The sequence below is a fragment of the Enhydra lutris genome, unplaced genomic scaffold (genome assembly GCF_002288905.1).
Source record: "Enhydra lutris kenyoni isolate GAN:26980312 unplaced genomic scaffold, ASM228890v2 scaffoldscaffold26, whole genome shotgun sequence".
Taxonomy (NCBI): domain Eukaryota; kingdom Metazoa; phylum Chordata; class Mammalia; order Carnivora; family Mustelidae; genus Enhydra; species Enhydra lutris.
The window spans coordinates 3489192-3504808 of NW_019154110.1; the positions used below are offsets into that span (position 1 = coordinate 3489192).

Here is a 15617-nt window from a genome sequence, read left to right on the forward strand (position 1 = left end):
TTGTCTCATGGTTTTGGGTTGTTTTGTTTTGTTTTGTTTTGTTTTGTTTTGGTTATTATGTTAAAATATACCTAGCATAATATTAGCACTTAAACCATTTAAAAGTGTACAATTTGGTGGCACGAAATACATTCATGATGTTGTATAACCCAATCCCATGTTTTGTTTTTTTTTTTAAGAATTTATTTGTCAAAGTGAGAGAGAGGAAGAGAGAGGTTGAGCACAAGCAGGGGAACATCAGGCAGAGGGAGAAGCAGGTTCCCTTCTGAGCAGGGAGGCCGATGTGGGACTCGATCCCTGAACTCTGGGATCATGACCTGAGCCCAAGGCAGATGCTTAAACGGCTGAGCCACCCAGGTATCCCTCATGGTTTTAAACACTATTTATTTGCTAGGCTGGATTTCTTCCCAAACACTAGTTCATATATTCAACTATCTATTTAATATCTCCACTTAGAGTCTAAAAGGCATTTCAAATTATAGTTTAAAAATCTTTTTCAATTTAGTAGATAAAATCTAACTTTTACTTAACTTTGTATTTATTTCATTATAAGAATGGAACATTTTTTCCATGTTTATTGAGCAGGCTTTAAAAAAACTTTTTTTTAAAGATTTTATTTATTTGAGAAAGCACAAGCTGGGGGAGTGGGCAGAGAGAGAAGGAGAAGCAGGCTCCCCGCCGAGCAGGGAGCCCAGGACTCCATCCCAGGACCCTGAGCCAAAGGCAGACACTCAACCAACGGAACCACCCAACTGCACCACCGCAATTTTTTTTAGTAGACTTGTCTTTTGCTAATTTTTCTTTCGGATTTTTTAAAAAATCTTACTGATTTGTGTAGAACACTGTTAACCCTTTGCTAAATATGTGGCAATTTCCCCTCACTTTATTTAAAAAAACTTATTTTGTCTATAATTTTGGTGCAAGAAGTTCTACCTTATTATGTCATCAATGTAGCAGCCTGGATTTAATCGTTTCAACCTGTGGTGTGGGTTTAGCCATTCTTCCCCAGATCAAGACTGTAAATTCCCTCTCATTCCTCCTTCTCTCAGCTATGCTCATACACTTATTTATTTCTCCAGATGAAAATTAAAATCATTTGGTCAATTAAAAAAATCATTTTGGGATTTTTCTTGGAGTTTTGTTAAATTTATGAATAATTTTTGGAAGACATTCTATGTTTAAAAAGTGGCGTTCTTATTTAAAAAAATCATATGATTTTCTGTTTTGTTAAAAAAAAAAACTGGGGTGCCTGAGTGGCTTAGTGGGTTAAATCCTCTGCCTTCGGCTCAGGTCATGATCTCAGGATCCTGGGATCGAGCCCCTCGTTGGGCTCTCTGCTCGGCGGGGAGCCTGCTTCCTCCTCTCTCTCTGCCTGCCTCTCTGCCTACTTGTGATCTGTCTGTCCAATAAATAAATAAAATCTTTAAAAAAAACAAAAACAAAAAAACTTAGGTTCCTTGGCAATGTTTGTAGCTTGTTTCATGTAGAACCTAAAGGTGACACAGGGTGAAGTGGGGAGAATGTCCTGGGCAGAGTAACAGCATTTTTGAAACTGAGATAGAAAAAACTTGCTTTCTGTCATGTATGATACGATGTGAAACATGACTTGTGGTATGGTGTTTTTCTTCCTCCTGATGGTCTCTTCCTCCTTGCCTCTCATTCAAGCAGAAAGTCCATATTGCTTTAGAAATGTGATGAAGTAGAAAGCAGCAATCACTGACTAATCTCTGGCATTTGCTTGTTTTCAAAAAGCCTAGTGATAGGACTGCAGATAACCAATGGGGCACACACATTAGCCACTTGTTCCTCTCAAGACCTCAGGGAAATAAGAGACTGAGGTCTTGGTTTCCCTGGTGGCTATTAGGTGGGGACTGCCCCTAGTTCCCACAGACCTTTATACATAGCCCCGCACATCTCAGAACCAGCAACAGGTGTCCCATCCTTCCCCCAATGCCATCTCTCTGGTTCCTTTTCCAAACTTGCATCTCTCAGGGACCAAAGCCAGACAAGGTTCTGTACTTTTAAGGACTTAGGTGATTACATTGGGACCACCTGGGTAATCCAGGATCATTTCTCTATCTCAAGACCTTTCATCTGAATCCCATCTGCAAAGTCCCTCTTGCACTACAGTAACACATTCCCAGGTTCCAGAAATTGGGAAGTGGATATCTTTGGGGGGGGGGTAGCCATTATTCTGTTGATTACAGTTACCTATTTAACAAGTTTGGGACTGCAAAGAAATAGTAAAGCATAGGTGCTTTGGGGTTTATTATTTTTAAATAATAATCCTTATTATTGATAATAAATTGCACAAGTGTTACACCTAAGATAATTTGAATTTCCTCAGTGGTCCTCTTCTTCCCCACCTTGGGGAGGGTCTTCTTCACCTCTATAACATGAATCAGAAGGATAGTGACTCTGGTGATCTTGTCCACATCATTGTGACCATGGAAACTACATGCCCTGAGAGGCCATGCTTTTTGTTGACTGCTGTGGATGATTTTAACTTTTCTTCATGGTGCCCTAGCTATCATTTCCCTTGAGGCCCTAACAGGGCTCTTCTTAAGTGTGGACACTGGCCAAGTCAAATCCTCCCCAGATCCCACACTATGACTGTGGCCTATCAGAACTGGTGGTCTGCCCCAATACTAAATGGTCTTCAGCCTTCACCCCCACACACTGGGGCGAGGGAACACTTGGAGCTTCCCTTTCCTACCTCACCCCTGGAAGCAGCACCCATAACTGGGAGTTCTCCACCTCTGCACTCTGGTTTGTTCCACCAGAGAGCTCTGTGATTCTGCTCTTTGGCTGAGGCCTCATCAGCTTGGTCCAGCCACTCAGAGAAGAAAGGAGCCTGGAGAGAAGGGGAGAGGCACATGTTGGGGGCCAGTCAGGAGACTGAGAGACAACCAAGTTGCTGCCACCACATGATCAGGCAACATACTGGACTCTTTAGCCTTCTTAAAAGAAAGGTGCCTTTCCATCCATTCTCACCACATGCAAAATCCTAACATTAAAATGAAGTGTAGAGGCGCCTAGGTAGCTCAGTCCGTTGAGCGACGGACTCTTGATTTCAGCTCAGGTCATGATCTCAGGGTCCTGGGACCGAGGCCCACATTGGGCTCCGGGCTCAGCGAGGAGTTGCTTCAGTATGCTCTCTTTCCCTCAGTCCCTCCCCCTGTTCTCTCTTTCTCTCTTAAATAAATAAATCTGAAAAAAATTAAATAAATAAGATTAAGTGTGGGGGGGGGCAGGAAGAGAGGCAAACCAAGAAATAGACTATTAACTATACAGAACAAACGATGGTTACTGGAGGGGGGGGGTGGGCTATTGGGGGATGGGGGTGATATGCCGAATGGGCTAAACAGGTGATGGGTAGTAAGGAAGGAGCTTGTTGTGATGAGCACCAGGTGTTGTATATATAAGTGAGGAATCACTAAATTCTACACCTGAAACTAATATTGCACTGTATGTTAATGAGCTGAAAGTTAAATAAAACCTTGGGGGAAGAAAGTGTAAAGAAGCAAAATAAACATTTGGTGAAGACTCATTGCATTAGAGACAGGCCTTTTTTTAACTGGTGTGATGTCATTATGTCCTTCCAAACTCCAGAGCCTCCTCCCTTCCCACATCACCCATATGATTCAGGTGGGGGCTGCCAGTTACTGTAAACTCCTCCACCCCCCGCCCCTGGCTGGGGAGGTGTATCTCAGGATAGACTAAGAAGATCTCTCTTGGGTTTTCCAAATTGAAACAAGATGGAAAGATTCTTTTTTAGTTACTTTTTTAGTTACTAAGCATCTGGCTTGCTCTGAGGAGAGAGCCTATCTTAAGCTGGAAGGACCAAGCCGAAGTGTAGAGGGAAGCAGACATGAGGGCTGCAGAGAGGAAGAACATGAGAGAGAGCCGATGGTATCGAATTCCTGGTTCTGGCCATCCTGGAAGCCAGCCTGACTCCTGTCCTTCATTTTGGTCACATGAGTCAATCAATTCCCTTTTCTGCCCAAAGCAGTTTGAGATGGACTTTTGCCACTCATAAGCAAGGCTCTTGAGTTGGGATTATGGGAAATATGTCCCCAGTTGTCTTAATAGCTAACTAAATATGTTTTTTAAAAAGATTTTATTTATTTATTTGACAGAGAAAGACACAGCGAGAGAGGAAACACAAACAGGGGGAGTAGGAGCAGGAGAAGTGGGCTTCCCACGGAGCAGGGAGCCCGATGTGGGGCCCAGTCCCAGGACCCTGGGGGTTCATGACCTGAGCCGAAGGCAGACGCCTGACGACTGAGCCACCCAGGTGCCCCTAATTTTAAAATATTAGTAAGACGGGGGTGCCTGTGTGGCTCAGTTGATTAAGCATCTGCCTTTGGCTCAGGTCATGATCTCAGGGTCCTGGGATCGAGTACCACTCAGGCTCCCTCCTCAGCAGGGTGTCTGCTTCTCCCTCTCCCTTTCCCTCTTGCTCTCTCTCTCTCTCAAATAAGTAAATAAAATTTTTAAAAAAATATTAGCAAGACAAGAATATCTAGAAACACTGTTAGAGTTCTAACACTGCCCAACCTTGCTTACCTGCGTTGGGCCCGGCTCAATGAAGTATGTCGTGATCGTGGTAATGTCAGACGTGATGTCACAGAGCCAGCCAATGCCTGTGATCACAACATGCAGGATATGCTCCCTGCTGTGCACATAGTGATAGGCAGTGCTGAAGACATTGGCGACACCCTGTAGAGACAGAACATTTTCATTGTCTTTTCTTTTTTAAACTAACAAAGTAATTAAGGCATCAATTGGATTATCTTATAAAATTAATGATAATCTATTTCCAACAAATTACTCATCAGTTCTCAAAAAGCAGTGTTCCAGATTCTACTACACAAAAAAGATCTCAAGAAATCAAAGGTGTAAGGAGAGATCTACTGTAAGACCCACATAATTTATGTTTCCTGATAATCATCCAGTGAAATCTGTGATATGTATCATCAGAGAACAGAGTCAGAAGAACAAGGTAAAGTTTGAAATGAAGAAAAATATTTAAAAGCCAGGAACTAATGCCAGCCTTGGGCAGATGGGTAGGAGTTCCCTTGATAGGATTTTTATGTGGCTTCTGTCATCAGATCAGTAGTACAGGCTGTGCTCTGTTCCAAAGGCCTGCAACATGTCAGATTATACAGTCTTCTCATAGACATAAAGAGAGCCTGTTCCACAGAGAAGGGATAGGAAGTCCTTAGAACCCATCTGTTGTCTTGTTGTCAAGAGACTCTAGGATTTCTTTCCATTCGGTTTTCCCTCCCTTCCCCTATGGTCCTCTGCACAACTCCTTATGTTCCACATGAGTGAAAATGTATGGTTGTTGTCTTTCTCTGCTTGGCTGATGATGATGATGATGATGATGATGGTAACAATAGACTCTAGGAACCACAAATCCTTAACAACTATGTGAATTTTATAATAGGACCCAAGGCATCTCAGGGTAACCCAGGAGCTTTTACCTCCAGGGGCTGGAGAGTCTTTTTTTTTTCCACATAATACTTTATTTTCACAATGCTCCTTCATTCTTGGCATGAAATGAAACAAAGTCCCAAACATAAATGGTCAACTACATTGACCAAGAGATCAATGTCACTCCTGAACATGTCTCGGTATTATATTGAAAGCATAAATGTTAACTCCTTACTCTGTATCAGAGGCACTGTGTCAATCGTTATGGGATACAACATCCCCCCCCCCCCGCCCTTGTACTTAGGAGAGCAGCAACAGTGTGTCCCAGGAGCTAAGTAGCACTATGAGCCCAGGCAGTGTAAGAGAGTCAATTTAAAATTCATTTTGAGGGGCGCCTGGGTGACTCAGTGGGTTAAGCCTCTGCCTTCAGCTCAGGTCATGATCTCCAGGTCCTGGGATTGAGCCCCGCATCAGGCTCTCTGCTCAGCAGGGAGTCTGCTTCCCTACGTCTCTCACCTCCTGCCTCTCTGCCTCCTTGTGATCTCTGTCTGATAAATAAATAAATAAATAAATAATAAATAAAACCTTAAAAAAATTCATTTTGACATGTTCTCTAACAAGGCTATCTGTAATTCCCCCACTGATAACTCCATTCTCCTTCATCTTCTTTTGAATATCTTCACATCATTCTTAGGTCCAATGAGAGTAAATATTATTAAACAGATGTCCAGAGAAAAAGGTTCTACCACATTCCTCAATTATACATCCAGGAAACAGGAAGAGAAAATTTTATTTATTTATTTTTAAAGATTTTATTATTTATTTGAGAGAGAGAAAGTGTAAGCAAGGGGAGGGGCAGAGGGAAAAGGAGAGAGAATCTCAAGCAGACTCCACGCTGAGCCTCATCTGGGGCTTGATCCCATGACCACAAGATCATGACCTGAACCGAAGCTAAGAGTGGGACGCTCAGTTGACTGAGCCATCCATGTGCCTCAGGAAGAGAAAATTTTAAATCCTGGTAAATAAACATAAAGAGGTAGGGGCTTAGAGGAGAATGAGTGATAAAAGCCTAGCCTGGTGGTGGGTGTTAAGGAGGGCACATATTGCATGGAACACTGGGTGTGATGTATAGACAATGAATCTTGGAAGAGTGAAAAAATAAAGTTTAAATATCCAAAAAAAAAAAAAAAAAAAAAAAGCCTAGCAAGTTCCTGATTGCTGCTATATCTCAGACGATCGCCTCCGTAAAGGCTTCAATCTTCCTTCTCTGCAATTCCTATTCATAAAACCAAATTAAAATGCTTGTAGAAATGGTCCAGTTATTGCCTTAAAAGTGCCCATCTTTTCTGTGATCGAATTAGAAAACATGCATACTCAAGACACATTTAGACTTTTTCATTCATTCTTCATTCTCAAAAATCATAACATCACATCAAACCAAGAGCCATGGGAATGCATTTGTGGTAAATAAAAGATTTCTAGGTTCCCCTATTAATAACACATAAATGTGTACCTTTTCAAGGCTCATTCCTACTTTGTGGGTCTTAATTAGTAGTCTAATGGTTGGATTTCAGTCCTACAGCATAAAATGCTGTTCCTATGATTAGTGCAGTGGGACACATATTAGCATCTCCCCAGAGAGACTGAGGCATAGACAGGCAACAGAGGCTGAGGGTTCTTCCATGTGTAATGGGGAACCTCTCTGAAAACAGATACACACAGTGAACAGGAACAGTAGGATGACACTATCTATATATACAGCTTTATTCTCATCTGGTTTTAGGTTTTGTTTTTTAAAAATATAGAAGGAGAGGCAATCCTACCATTGTTCTTGAAGAATTCCTCCATGACTTACCTGATAGAATCTGATCTCATGAGGTACAAAGATGTTAATTTTTTTGGGATCTTTTAGGGTGTCAACAGCCATGACCCCAAAGATCCTCATATGTGCATCCTGAAGAGGCAGAGCCAGGAATGATCCATTTTGATCACTCTTCTTGACAGAAGTGTTCCAGAAAAAGATGTTCCCATGGTGCTGAACTTGGGGCACGTGTATTGGCTTTCCTTCATCCACTACTGTAAAGCTGAGGAATAGGAATATGGAGACAGTAGAAAGGCCCAGGAAAGGCTTTAGATGAAACTGTGCAGGAAATTAAATAAATTCTCCATTTGTAATTATTGGGATTGTATGTCAGAGAAGTGGACTCATGAAATTGCTGGTTTGGAGAGTCTGACTTGAGAAAAAGACTTAAAAAATGAGCTTAGGTCATAACAGGGTAAACACATATAAACAGGATGCCGGAGATATAACTCATAAAGCAGGCAGAATCAATGGTGCTGATGTTGTGAAGCAGAGTTCCCGAGTCCCAGAGTGCCTGGGAGTGAGTGCTAGAAATGACCAGGTGAAATTACTCAAGACTAACAACCCATCACCTCCCACTCCAGGAGCGTGGTGACCTGAGGCATTTCTCTAGTGGGCAGCTAACTAGGATTTCAATACTCATTTACTTCAGAAAGGGAATTATTATTTTAGAAGGGTAAAACCAACCTCCTCATAAATTCTTACCTGATTCCCTTCATGTCCCGGTAGAGTACTCTGTTCAGCACAAATGGAGCATCATCTAATGTACAAGCTACGTTCCTCAACAGGACTTGCCCTCTGTCAGGCAGTAGTAGGTTTTCTTCTAAGAGGGAAATGTGAGCACTGATCTTCTTATTCCCATGGGCTTCAGCGTCCTATGGCAAAATGTTTCTGACCACGTATTTGCCAATAGCCAAAGAGCTATTATTTTAATCATGCCTCTTCATTAGCCTGTTTGAGCATCTGACCCCAATGGGCAGTGGGAAAAAGACTGGCACCACAGCTGTCTCCCAAATCTGAGTCTTAATGAGTGGAATCAATTTATTTTATGTCTACTAAACTGGTTTACTTAAAAAAAAAAAATAGGGGGGTGCCTGGGTTGCTCAGTTGTTAAGCATCTGCCTTCAGCTTAGGTCATGATCCCCGGATCCTGGGATTGAGCCCCACATCAGGCTCCCTGCTCAGCGGGAAGCCTGCTTCTCCTTCCCCCACTCCCCTTGCTTGTGTTTCCTCTCTCGCTGTGTCTCTCTCTGTCAAATAAATAAATAAAATCTTTATAAAAAATCTCTCCTCTTACTCAAATTTAGAAGTTTAAAACTTGGATCCCTTTAAACTATAGTCATATTGTCTGGGCTTCAGTTAAAAGTATTTATTTTGGAGGACTAGGGCAAGAAGATGGCTTCATTTCACTCATATTTCTTGAGTAGATTTTCACCATCTACTATGAAGTGAATGTAGAAAAAAATGCTCTCAAGGAATTCTTAACATAGTTTGGCTATGACATTTGATTTATGTTGAGAAAAAATTTCTTGGGGCCCCAGATTGCAGACTTTCTGCAACTACTCTTTCGAATTCAAATATCTGAAAATTCTCTGTACCTAAGATATTACAATGTTATTAACAACACTATGTATTAACACATATATTGAGCATGTCTATAAGTTGGGGACATGAAAGATGCTTTCCTTGATCTTTGTCTCCTCTTTCTATGTATTTAGGTCTGCTTTTCTTTCTTTTTTTTCCCCCCTCTACCTTTATTCTGTCTTTTCTACATAAAAGATCTATAGAGTAACTAACAAAAATGTACCACAGATCTCTGAAGCAAGTTGGAGTAATAACCTCTTTTCTAGATCAGTCTTCTGCTCCTGGGCAAACCATTTCAAACTACGTTGGATAATTCAGCCATTCAGTAAATGAGTCCTTTAAGTGTTGCAGTGTGACTCCAGGTTCCCTGGACTAGTGGAATCTGTGACATATATAGAAGACAGCCATGCTATTTCTGCCTGGGAGAAGCAGCCAGCTGGGAGTCTTGGAGAGGATGGCAAAGCTGTGGGCAGTGGTCCCATCAGAGGCATGTGTTTTAAGTGACACGATTCTATAAGATTCTATAATAGTACCCGTGTGTTTCTAGGCAGTGCTATGAAATATTGTGTGATGTTGGATCCTCGTTTATAATGACTTTATGATTTAAATAGTACCTTTTGAAACCAACTCCTGAAACATCATGCAAGGGAAATGTGGCTTGAAGTGCCTGCACATCTCCTTACGGGTATTTTTCAGTATTAGTCTATTTTCTGCTCTAATCTTATTTGACTCTCAGCACAAATGAAATTAGGAATCACAAGACATGGTTCTGTCTTTTATACCTTTCCTCTCTACTTCTACGTTCCCAACCTACAATCCTTCCAGTTGCCTCTTTCCTAGGCTTTGGGTCATTGTGACGTTTGGGAATGAATGCAACTTCTATAGCAGTACCCAGTGATTTTTCAAGAGAATGTCAAGTGCTCCCTGTGAAACCATCGAGCACCCCCTACTATGAGGACGTTTCTCCTCTTATGTATCACCTTAGGAAAACCTACCTGGGTGAGGGCATTAAAAGTCTCCGTGTACACTGGTTCCAAGGACACCCCACTTGTCTCTGCAGCACGTTGGATCTGGTATAGCCACTTTCGTCTGGCACAATTCCTCAAATTCTCAGTATGGCTCCTTTCTAAAATATTCATCAGAAACTCCACAACACTTTCCAGAACATGATCTTCATTGCCTCTGAGTTCAGATACAACCAATTCTATGTATTTCTGAAACTGTTTTAAAGACAACCTCACTTCTTGGTCAGGGTGTGGCTTTGGAAATTGGATGTGTAGTTTGGCTAAAAGACATAAATGTAAAACCAAGAACTAATCAAAGGTTCATTTATCTATGGGGGAAATTTTCATTCCTCTTTTATAGCTGACTGAAGCCCCTGACAACTGCTCACCATGGAAAACCAGGTATCTCAAAGGCATCTCAAAGCCCAACAGAACCCCTACAGTGACTTCCTGTATTGAGCTCAAGATGTCCTGTGTCATCTTCCCCGTTTCTGTTTTGCTTTTTAAAAAAAAAATATATTATTTTTAATTATTTTTTATTTTTTAAGAGATTGACAGACAGAGAAAGAGGGAGAGGGGAATGGGGGGAGGGGTAGAGGAAGAGGGAGACAGAGAATCTTAACCAGGTTCCACACCCAGCTGGATGTGGGGTTTGATCTCACAACCTTGAGATCATAACCTGAACCAAAATCAGCTGTTGGACGCTTAATCAACTGAGCCACCCTGGTGCCCCTCTGTTTTGTTTTTTTAACTCTACCACACTCAGCAGTGGGGGAAACACCAGGGTCAACTTTGACTCCTCCCTACTTTTTACCTCCCATATTGAATAGGCCACTTAATCCTATCCTGTTAGCCTTTGGCAATATATCTTGTTTCCATTTCTCTCCATTCCTATTACCATAATCCCAAAACAGTACTAATCATTTTATACATAATTAGATTACTAAGAGTAAGGTTCAATACATATTTATAAAATTAAATTAAAACACAACTTGTGACCAAAAAAAGCATAATCAGACCTCTAAATACAGAGAACAAACTGATGGTTGCTAGAGGGAAGGTGGATAGGGGAATGGACAGAAAGGGTGAAGGGGAGTGGGAGATACAGACTTCTAGTTGTAGAATGAATAAGTCACAGGAATAAAAGGCATAGCATAGGGAATATAGTTGATGATACTGTAATAGTGCTGTGTGGTGACAGATAGTGGCTACCCTTAAAGTGAGCATAACATAACGTATGAAGTTGGATCACCATGTTGTACACCTGAAACTAATGTAACATTGTGTGTCAACTATATACATAACATTTTTTAAATAAACAGATAACATACAACTAGAATGAACCTCAAAGGTACTAAGTCAAACTTAAGGCTTTTATTAATCATGGCATTTGAATAATCATAAACACACCCCAACTATTCTAAACAATACCTATTAAAAAGATAGCAACAGGCAAAAATGAAACACAACTTGCATCATGCAATTCCCTGGTTCAAAGTCCTACCACATTCAGTGACAGATGGCAGCTACACTTGAGGTGAGCACAGCATAATGTATGCAGAATCACTATGTTGTACAACTGAATCGAATTGCTCCACTATCTCCATTCTACTTATGGTCCTGACTATGCCTTGCACACTTCTGCATCCATACCTTTTATTTTTTTTAATTGTACAATTACTATTGTGTTACCACACCTGAACAATACCAACAGCACATCTATACCCTGACCTTGTTCCTTCCCCTGCCTCCCCACACCCCAACCAACATCCTGAAGTTTTTTTTTTTTTTTAAAGATTTTATTTATTTGACAGACAGAGATCACAAGTAGGCAGAAAGGCAGGCAGAGAGAGAGGAGGAAACAGGCTCCCCAGGGAGCAGAAAGCCCAATGTGGGGCTCGATCCCAGGACCCTGGGATCATGACCTGAGCCAAAGGCAGAGGCTTTAACCCACTGAGCCAGCCAGGCGCCCCCATCCTGAAGTTTTGCTTTTGCTTTATTCATCCTTTCCTTTTATTTACCCAATAGTGTTATTGTGTATGTGTGTGTGTATATGCTTCTAAACAGTATATTTCTAAATTAGTTTTGTCTATTGGTAAACTTCTGAAAAAGGACATCATGCTATATGTTGTTTTCTGGGACTTACTTTTTTATTCCACATCATGCTACCAAATCCACCCATGTTGTTCTTCTGGCTGGGACTCATTCTTTCCACCACTACATAGTATGTCATTTTGTGAGCCTACTGCCATGGATTTATTCTCCTGTCTGTGGGCATGCAGGCTGTCTCCAGGATTTGCCCTTATGAGCAGTGCTGAAACCATTTTTATACATGTCTCTCGGAGCACATGTGTAAGTTTCTTTGACACTTATTATAAACTATATGTTATATATTATTATAAATAAATCATAGGGTATGTGCCCTTCTCATTTAAATTTTAAATTTCAAAATCTCTCCTTCCTGAAGAAGTCTTCTACCACAATTTCTCCTTCCCTTGGAAGACAAGCAGCCATTCTTTTTTTTTTTTTTTTTCAATTAACACATAATGAATGTATTATTTGTTTCAGGGGTACAGGTCTGTGACTCATCAGTCTTACACAGTTCATAGCCCTCACCACAGCACATACCCTCCCCAGTGTCTATCACCCAGCCACCCCATCCCTTCCACCCCACCCCCTCCCAGCAACCCTCAGTTTGTTTCCTGAGATTAAGAGTCTCTTATGTTTTGTCTCCCTCTCTGGTTTCATATTGTTTCATTTTTCCCTCCCTTCCCCTATGATCCTCCATTCTGTTTCTCAAATTCCTCATATCAGAGAGATCATATGATAATTGCCTGTCTCTGATTGATTTCTTTCACTTAGCATAATACCCTCTAGCTCCATCCATATTGTTGCAAATGGCAAGATTTCATTCCTTTTGATGGCTGCATAGTATTCCACCGTGTGTGTGTGTGTGTGTGTGTGTGTGTGTGTGTGTGTGTGTGTGTGTATGTATACCGCATCTTCTTTATTCATTCATCTGTTATTGGACATCTAGGCTCTTTCTATAGTTTTGCTATTGTGGACATGACAAGCTGCCATTCTGTATCAGTCCCAATTTTCCCTCTGCCCTTAAGAAAATATATTTTCTTAAGAAAACATAAAAATATTTTATAAATAAAATATCTTTTATTTATAAAATAAAAATTTATAAATTTTATTTATTTATTTATAAATATTATTTATTTATTTATTTTATAAATAAATAAAAATTATTTATCTGACATTATTATATGTTAGATAAATAATTTGACAATTAACAGATACTGCCTGGTATGTTTAGTCATCTTATCAATGAAAGCTTCTCATTTTTATAGTTGGGCTTTTGTTGATTATTGCTCTTTAGCATCCACACTCATCTTTCTCCTGTTGCTTGTATCCCAAATTTTGCTTTGTGGGAAACTACTCCACTCTCATCTCCCTTTGTGTGTTTGGATGGGATTTCACTCATGGTTCGAGAGATGCAGCAGGCATCGTGGGCCTAAACCAGTCAGGACATTCTACTCCCTCAGCTAGAGTGGTTGGTTGAGTCCAATGCTAGACACTTTGCTTGAATTATTAGGAAGAGGACATTTTCCTTTTTACTCCCACTGGACTTGAATAAACCTGTGAGGCTGTGAGACTGGACTTGGTTCCCACAAGTGGAAAGGCTGTATGAAAATGGAGTCAAAACATAGAAAAGAGGAGAGGCGCCTGGGTGGCTCAGTGGGTTAAAGCCACTCAGTGGGTTAAAGCCACTCGATCCTGGGATTGAGCCCCGCATTGGGCTCTCTGCTCAGCAGGGAGCCTGCTTCCCTTCCTCTCTCTCTGCCTGCTTCTCTGCCTACTTGTGATCTTTGTCTGTCAAATAAATAAATAAAATCTAAAAGAAAAAACATAGAAAAGAGGAGGATCAGACTGAAAAAGACAAAAAGAAAGAAGCAGACACTTGTCCTAATGCCATTGTTTGAACTCCCAAATCTGGCTGTGTCCTGAAATTGCCCAGGACTTTTCCATCATATGAACCAATAAAGCCTTTTTTCATTTAACCACTCTGGGCTGAGTTTTCTATTACTTGGACTCAAAGGGTCCTGACTGATATAGTCTTGAATTAAATTAGAAGTAACTTGTGGGTTCTTCCTCTTCCATATCTTCTTCCTCTTCTCCTTTTATTCCTTTCCCTTCTTGAACAATTAAGTCCTAAGCCATTGGTGGGGCAAGACAAGGCAAGAATCTGCTCCTGATCAAAGCAAGCCATGGTGGCCCAGAGTGGGGTATTTGAATCCAGTTGGGTAAGGATTGTTCAGGAAGTCACTTGGCATGGGCTGTCAGAGCCTGAGCAGGTGAAGATGTTAACCATGAAGACTGGCAATCTTCAGCCTATCTGAGTGGAGAGCGTGGCCCTGCAGAGGCTGTTTAGCTTGGAGTATCAGCACCCAAGCTGGAAGAAGAGGATATTCATATGGGATATTTAGGCCTGAGCAGAGTGAAAAGGGCATCCAAATGGAGGGACAGCTTGACTTGAAGTCAGAACCTAAACAGAGTGTGGAGGGTATCTATGTGGAGAGACAGTTCGGCATGGGGAATCAGGGCCCAAGAAAAATGAAGAGGACTTCCAGGTAGGAGGTCAGCTCAGCATAAGGAATCAAAAGCCTGAGTAGACTGAGAAGAGCATCTATGTGAAAAGATGGCTTGCACAGAATGTCCGAACCTAAGGGATGTGTGAAGGACATTCACATGGAAGGGGGATCCGGTATGGGATGTCAGAGTCTGAGCAGAGTAAGGAGGGAAACTGTGGGAATGGAAATTAATACAGGATGTTGGAACTTAAGTGTAGTAAGAAGGAAAACACATCAGTGTGGGGGAGAGGACAATGGGGTGGGAGATTAGTTCCATATGGGAGATTGATCAAATAGATAGATAAAACAAGAGAGAAGGGAGCTACAAAAAAGGGAGAAAACTAGAATGAACCCTGTTATTATTTTGGCCTAGGAAGTATGGTTGTGAACTTATGGTTTTTAATATTAATAGATATTTAGGGTGCCTGGGTGGCTCAGTGGGTTAAGCCTCTGCTTTCAGCTCAGGCCATGATCTCAGTCCTGGGACCAAGGCCCACATCGGGCTCTCTGCTTGGCAGGGGGCCTGCTTCCCCCTCTCTCTGCCTGCCTCTCTGCCTCCTTGTGACTTCTCTCTCTGTCAAATAAATAAAATCTTTTAAAAAATATTAATAGATATTTATAGAGGTATGTACAGATGTGAATGTTTACACACACACACACACACATACACACACATACACACACACATATTCCCCAAGAGAAACTTGGGAGCAGTGACCTGGGAGAAATAAGCATGTGTAGAACCAAGATCTTGGCCTCTAAATACCATTCTCCACTAGGAGAACCAGGGTTCCTTGGAGAAATTTGTGATTCCTGGGTGGGTGCAGGGAAAGTATAAGATGAATCTAGAAGATCTCCTTGTGCAAAGCAGGGAGGGGCTCAAAGCCTGATAGATACATGTGAAAAGGACACAGGAAACCTTCTGGCAGTTTCTTAGATAACTAAAAATACCCCTACCCTATAAATCCTACTTAGGTATTTATTAAAGAGAAATAAAAACATATATCCACACAAAAGGTTTGTACAAGATTTTTATAGCATCTTTATTCACAATAGCCAAGAACAGGCAACAGTCTAAATGTCTATCAGTTG

The 15617-nt window shown here is 41.2% G+C and overlaps 1 protein-coding gene across 1 annotated transcript in view; it reads right to left on the reverse strand.

Moving 5' to 3' along the window:
- LOC111151718 (EF-hand calcium binding domain 5) overlaps nt 1–15617 on the reverse strand; it is a 119408-nt gene that overhangs the window by 21082 nt on the left and 82709 nt on the right. The window contains exons 15-18 of the mRNA XM_022509880.1: nt 9880–10169; nt 8006–8175; nt 7295–7523; nt 4570–4722 (exon numbers count right to left, since the gene is read on the reverse strand). Of these exons, the coding sequence (XP_022365588.1) occupies nt 4570–4722; nt 7295–7523; nt 8006–8175; nt 9880–10169 (842 nt within the window). The remainder of the gene's footprint in view (nt 1–4569; nt 4723–7294; nt 7524–8005; nt 8176–9879; nt 10170–15617) is intronic.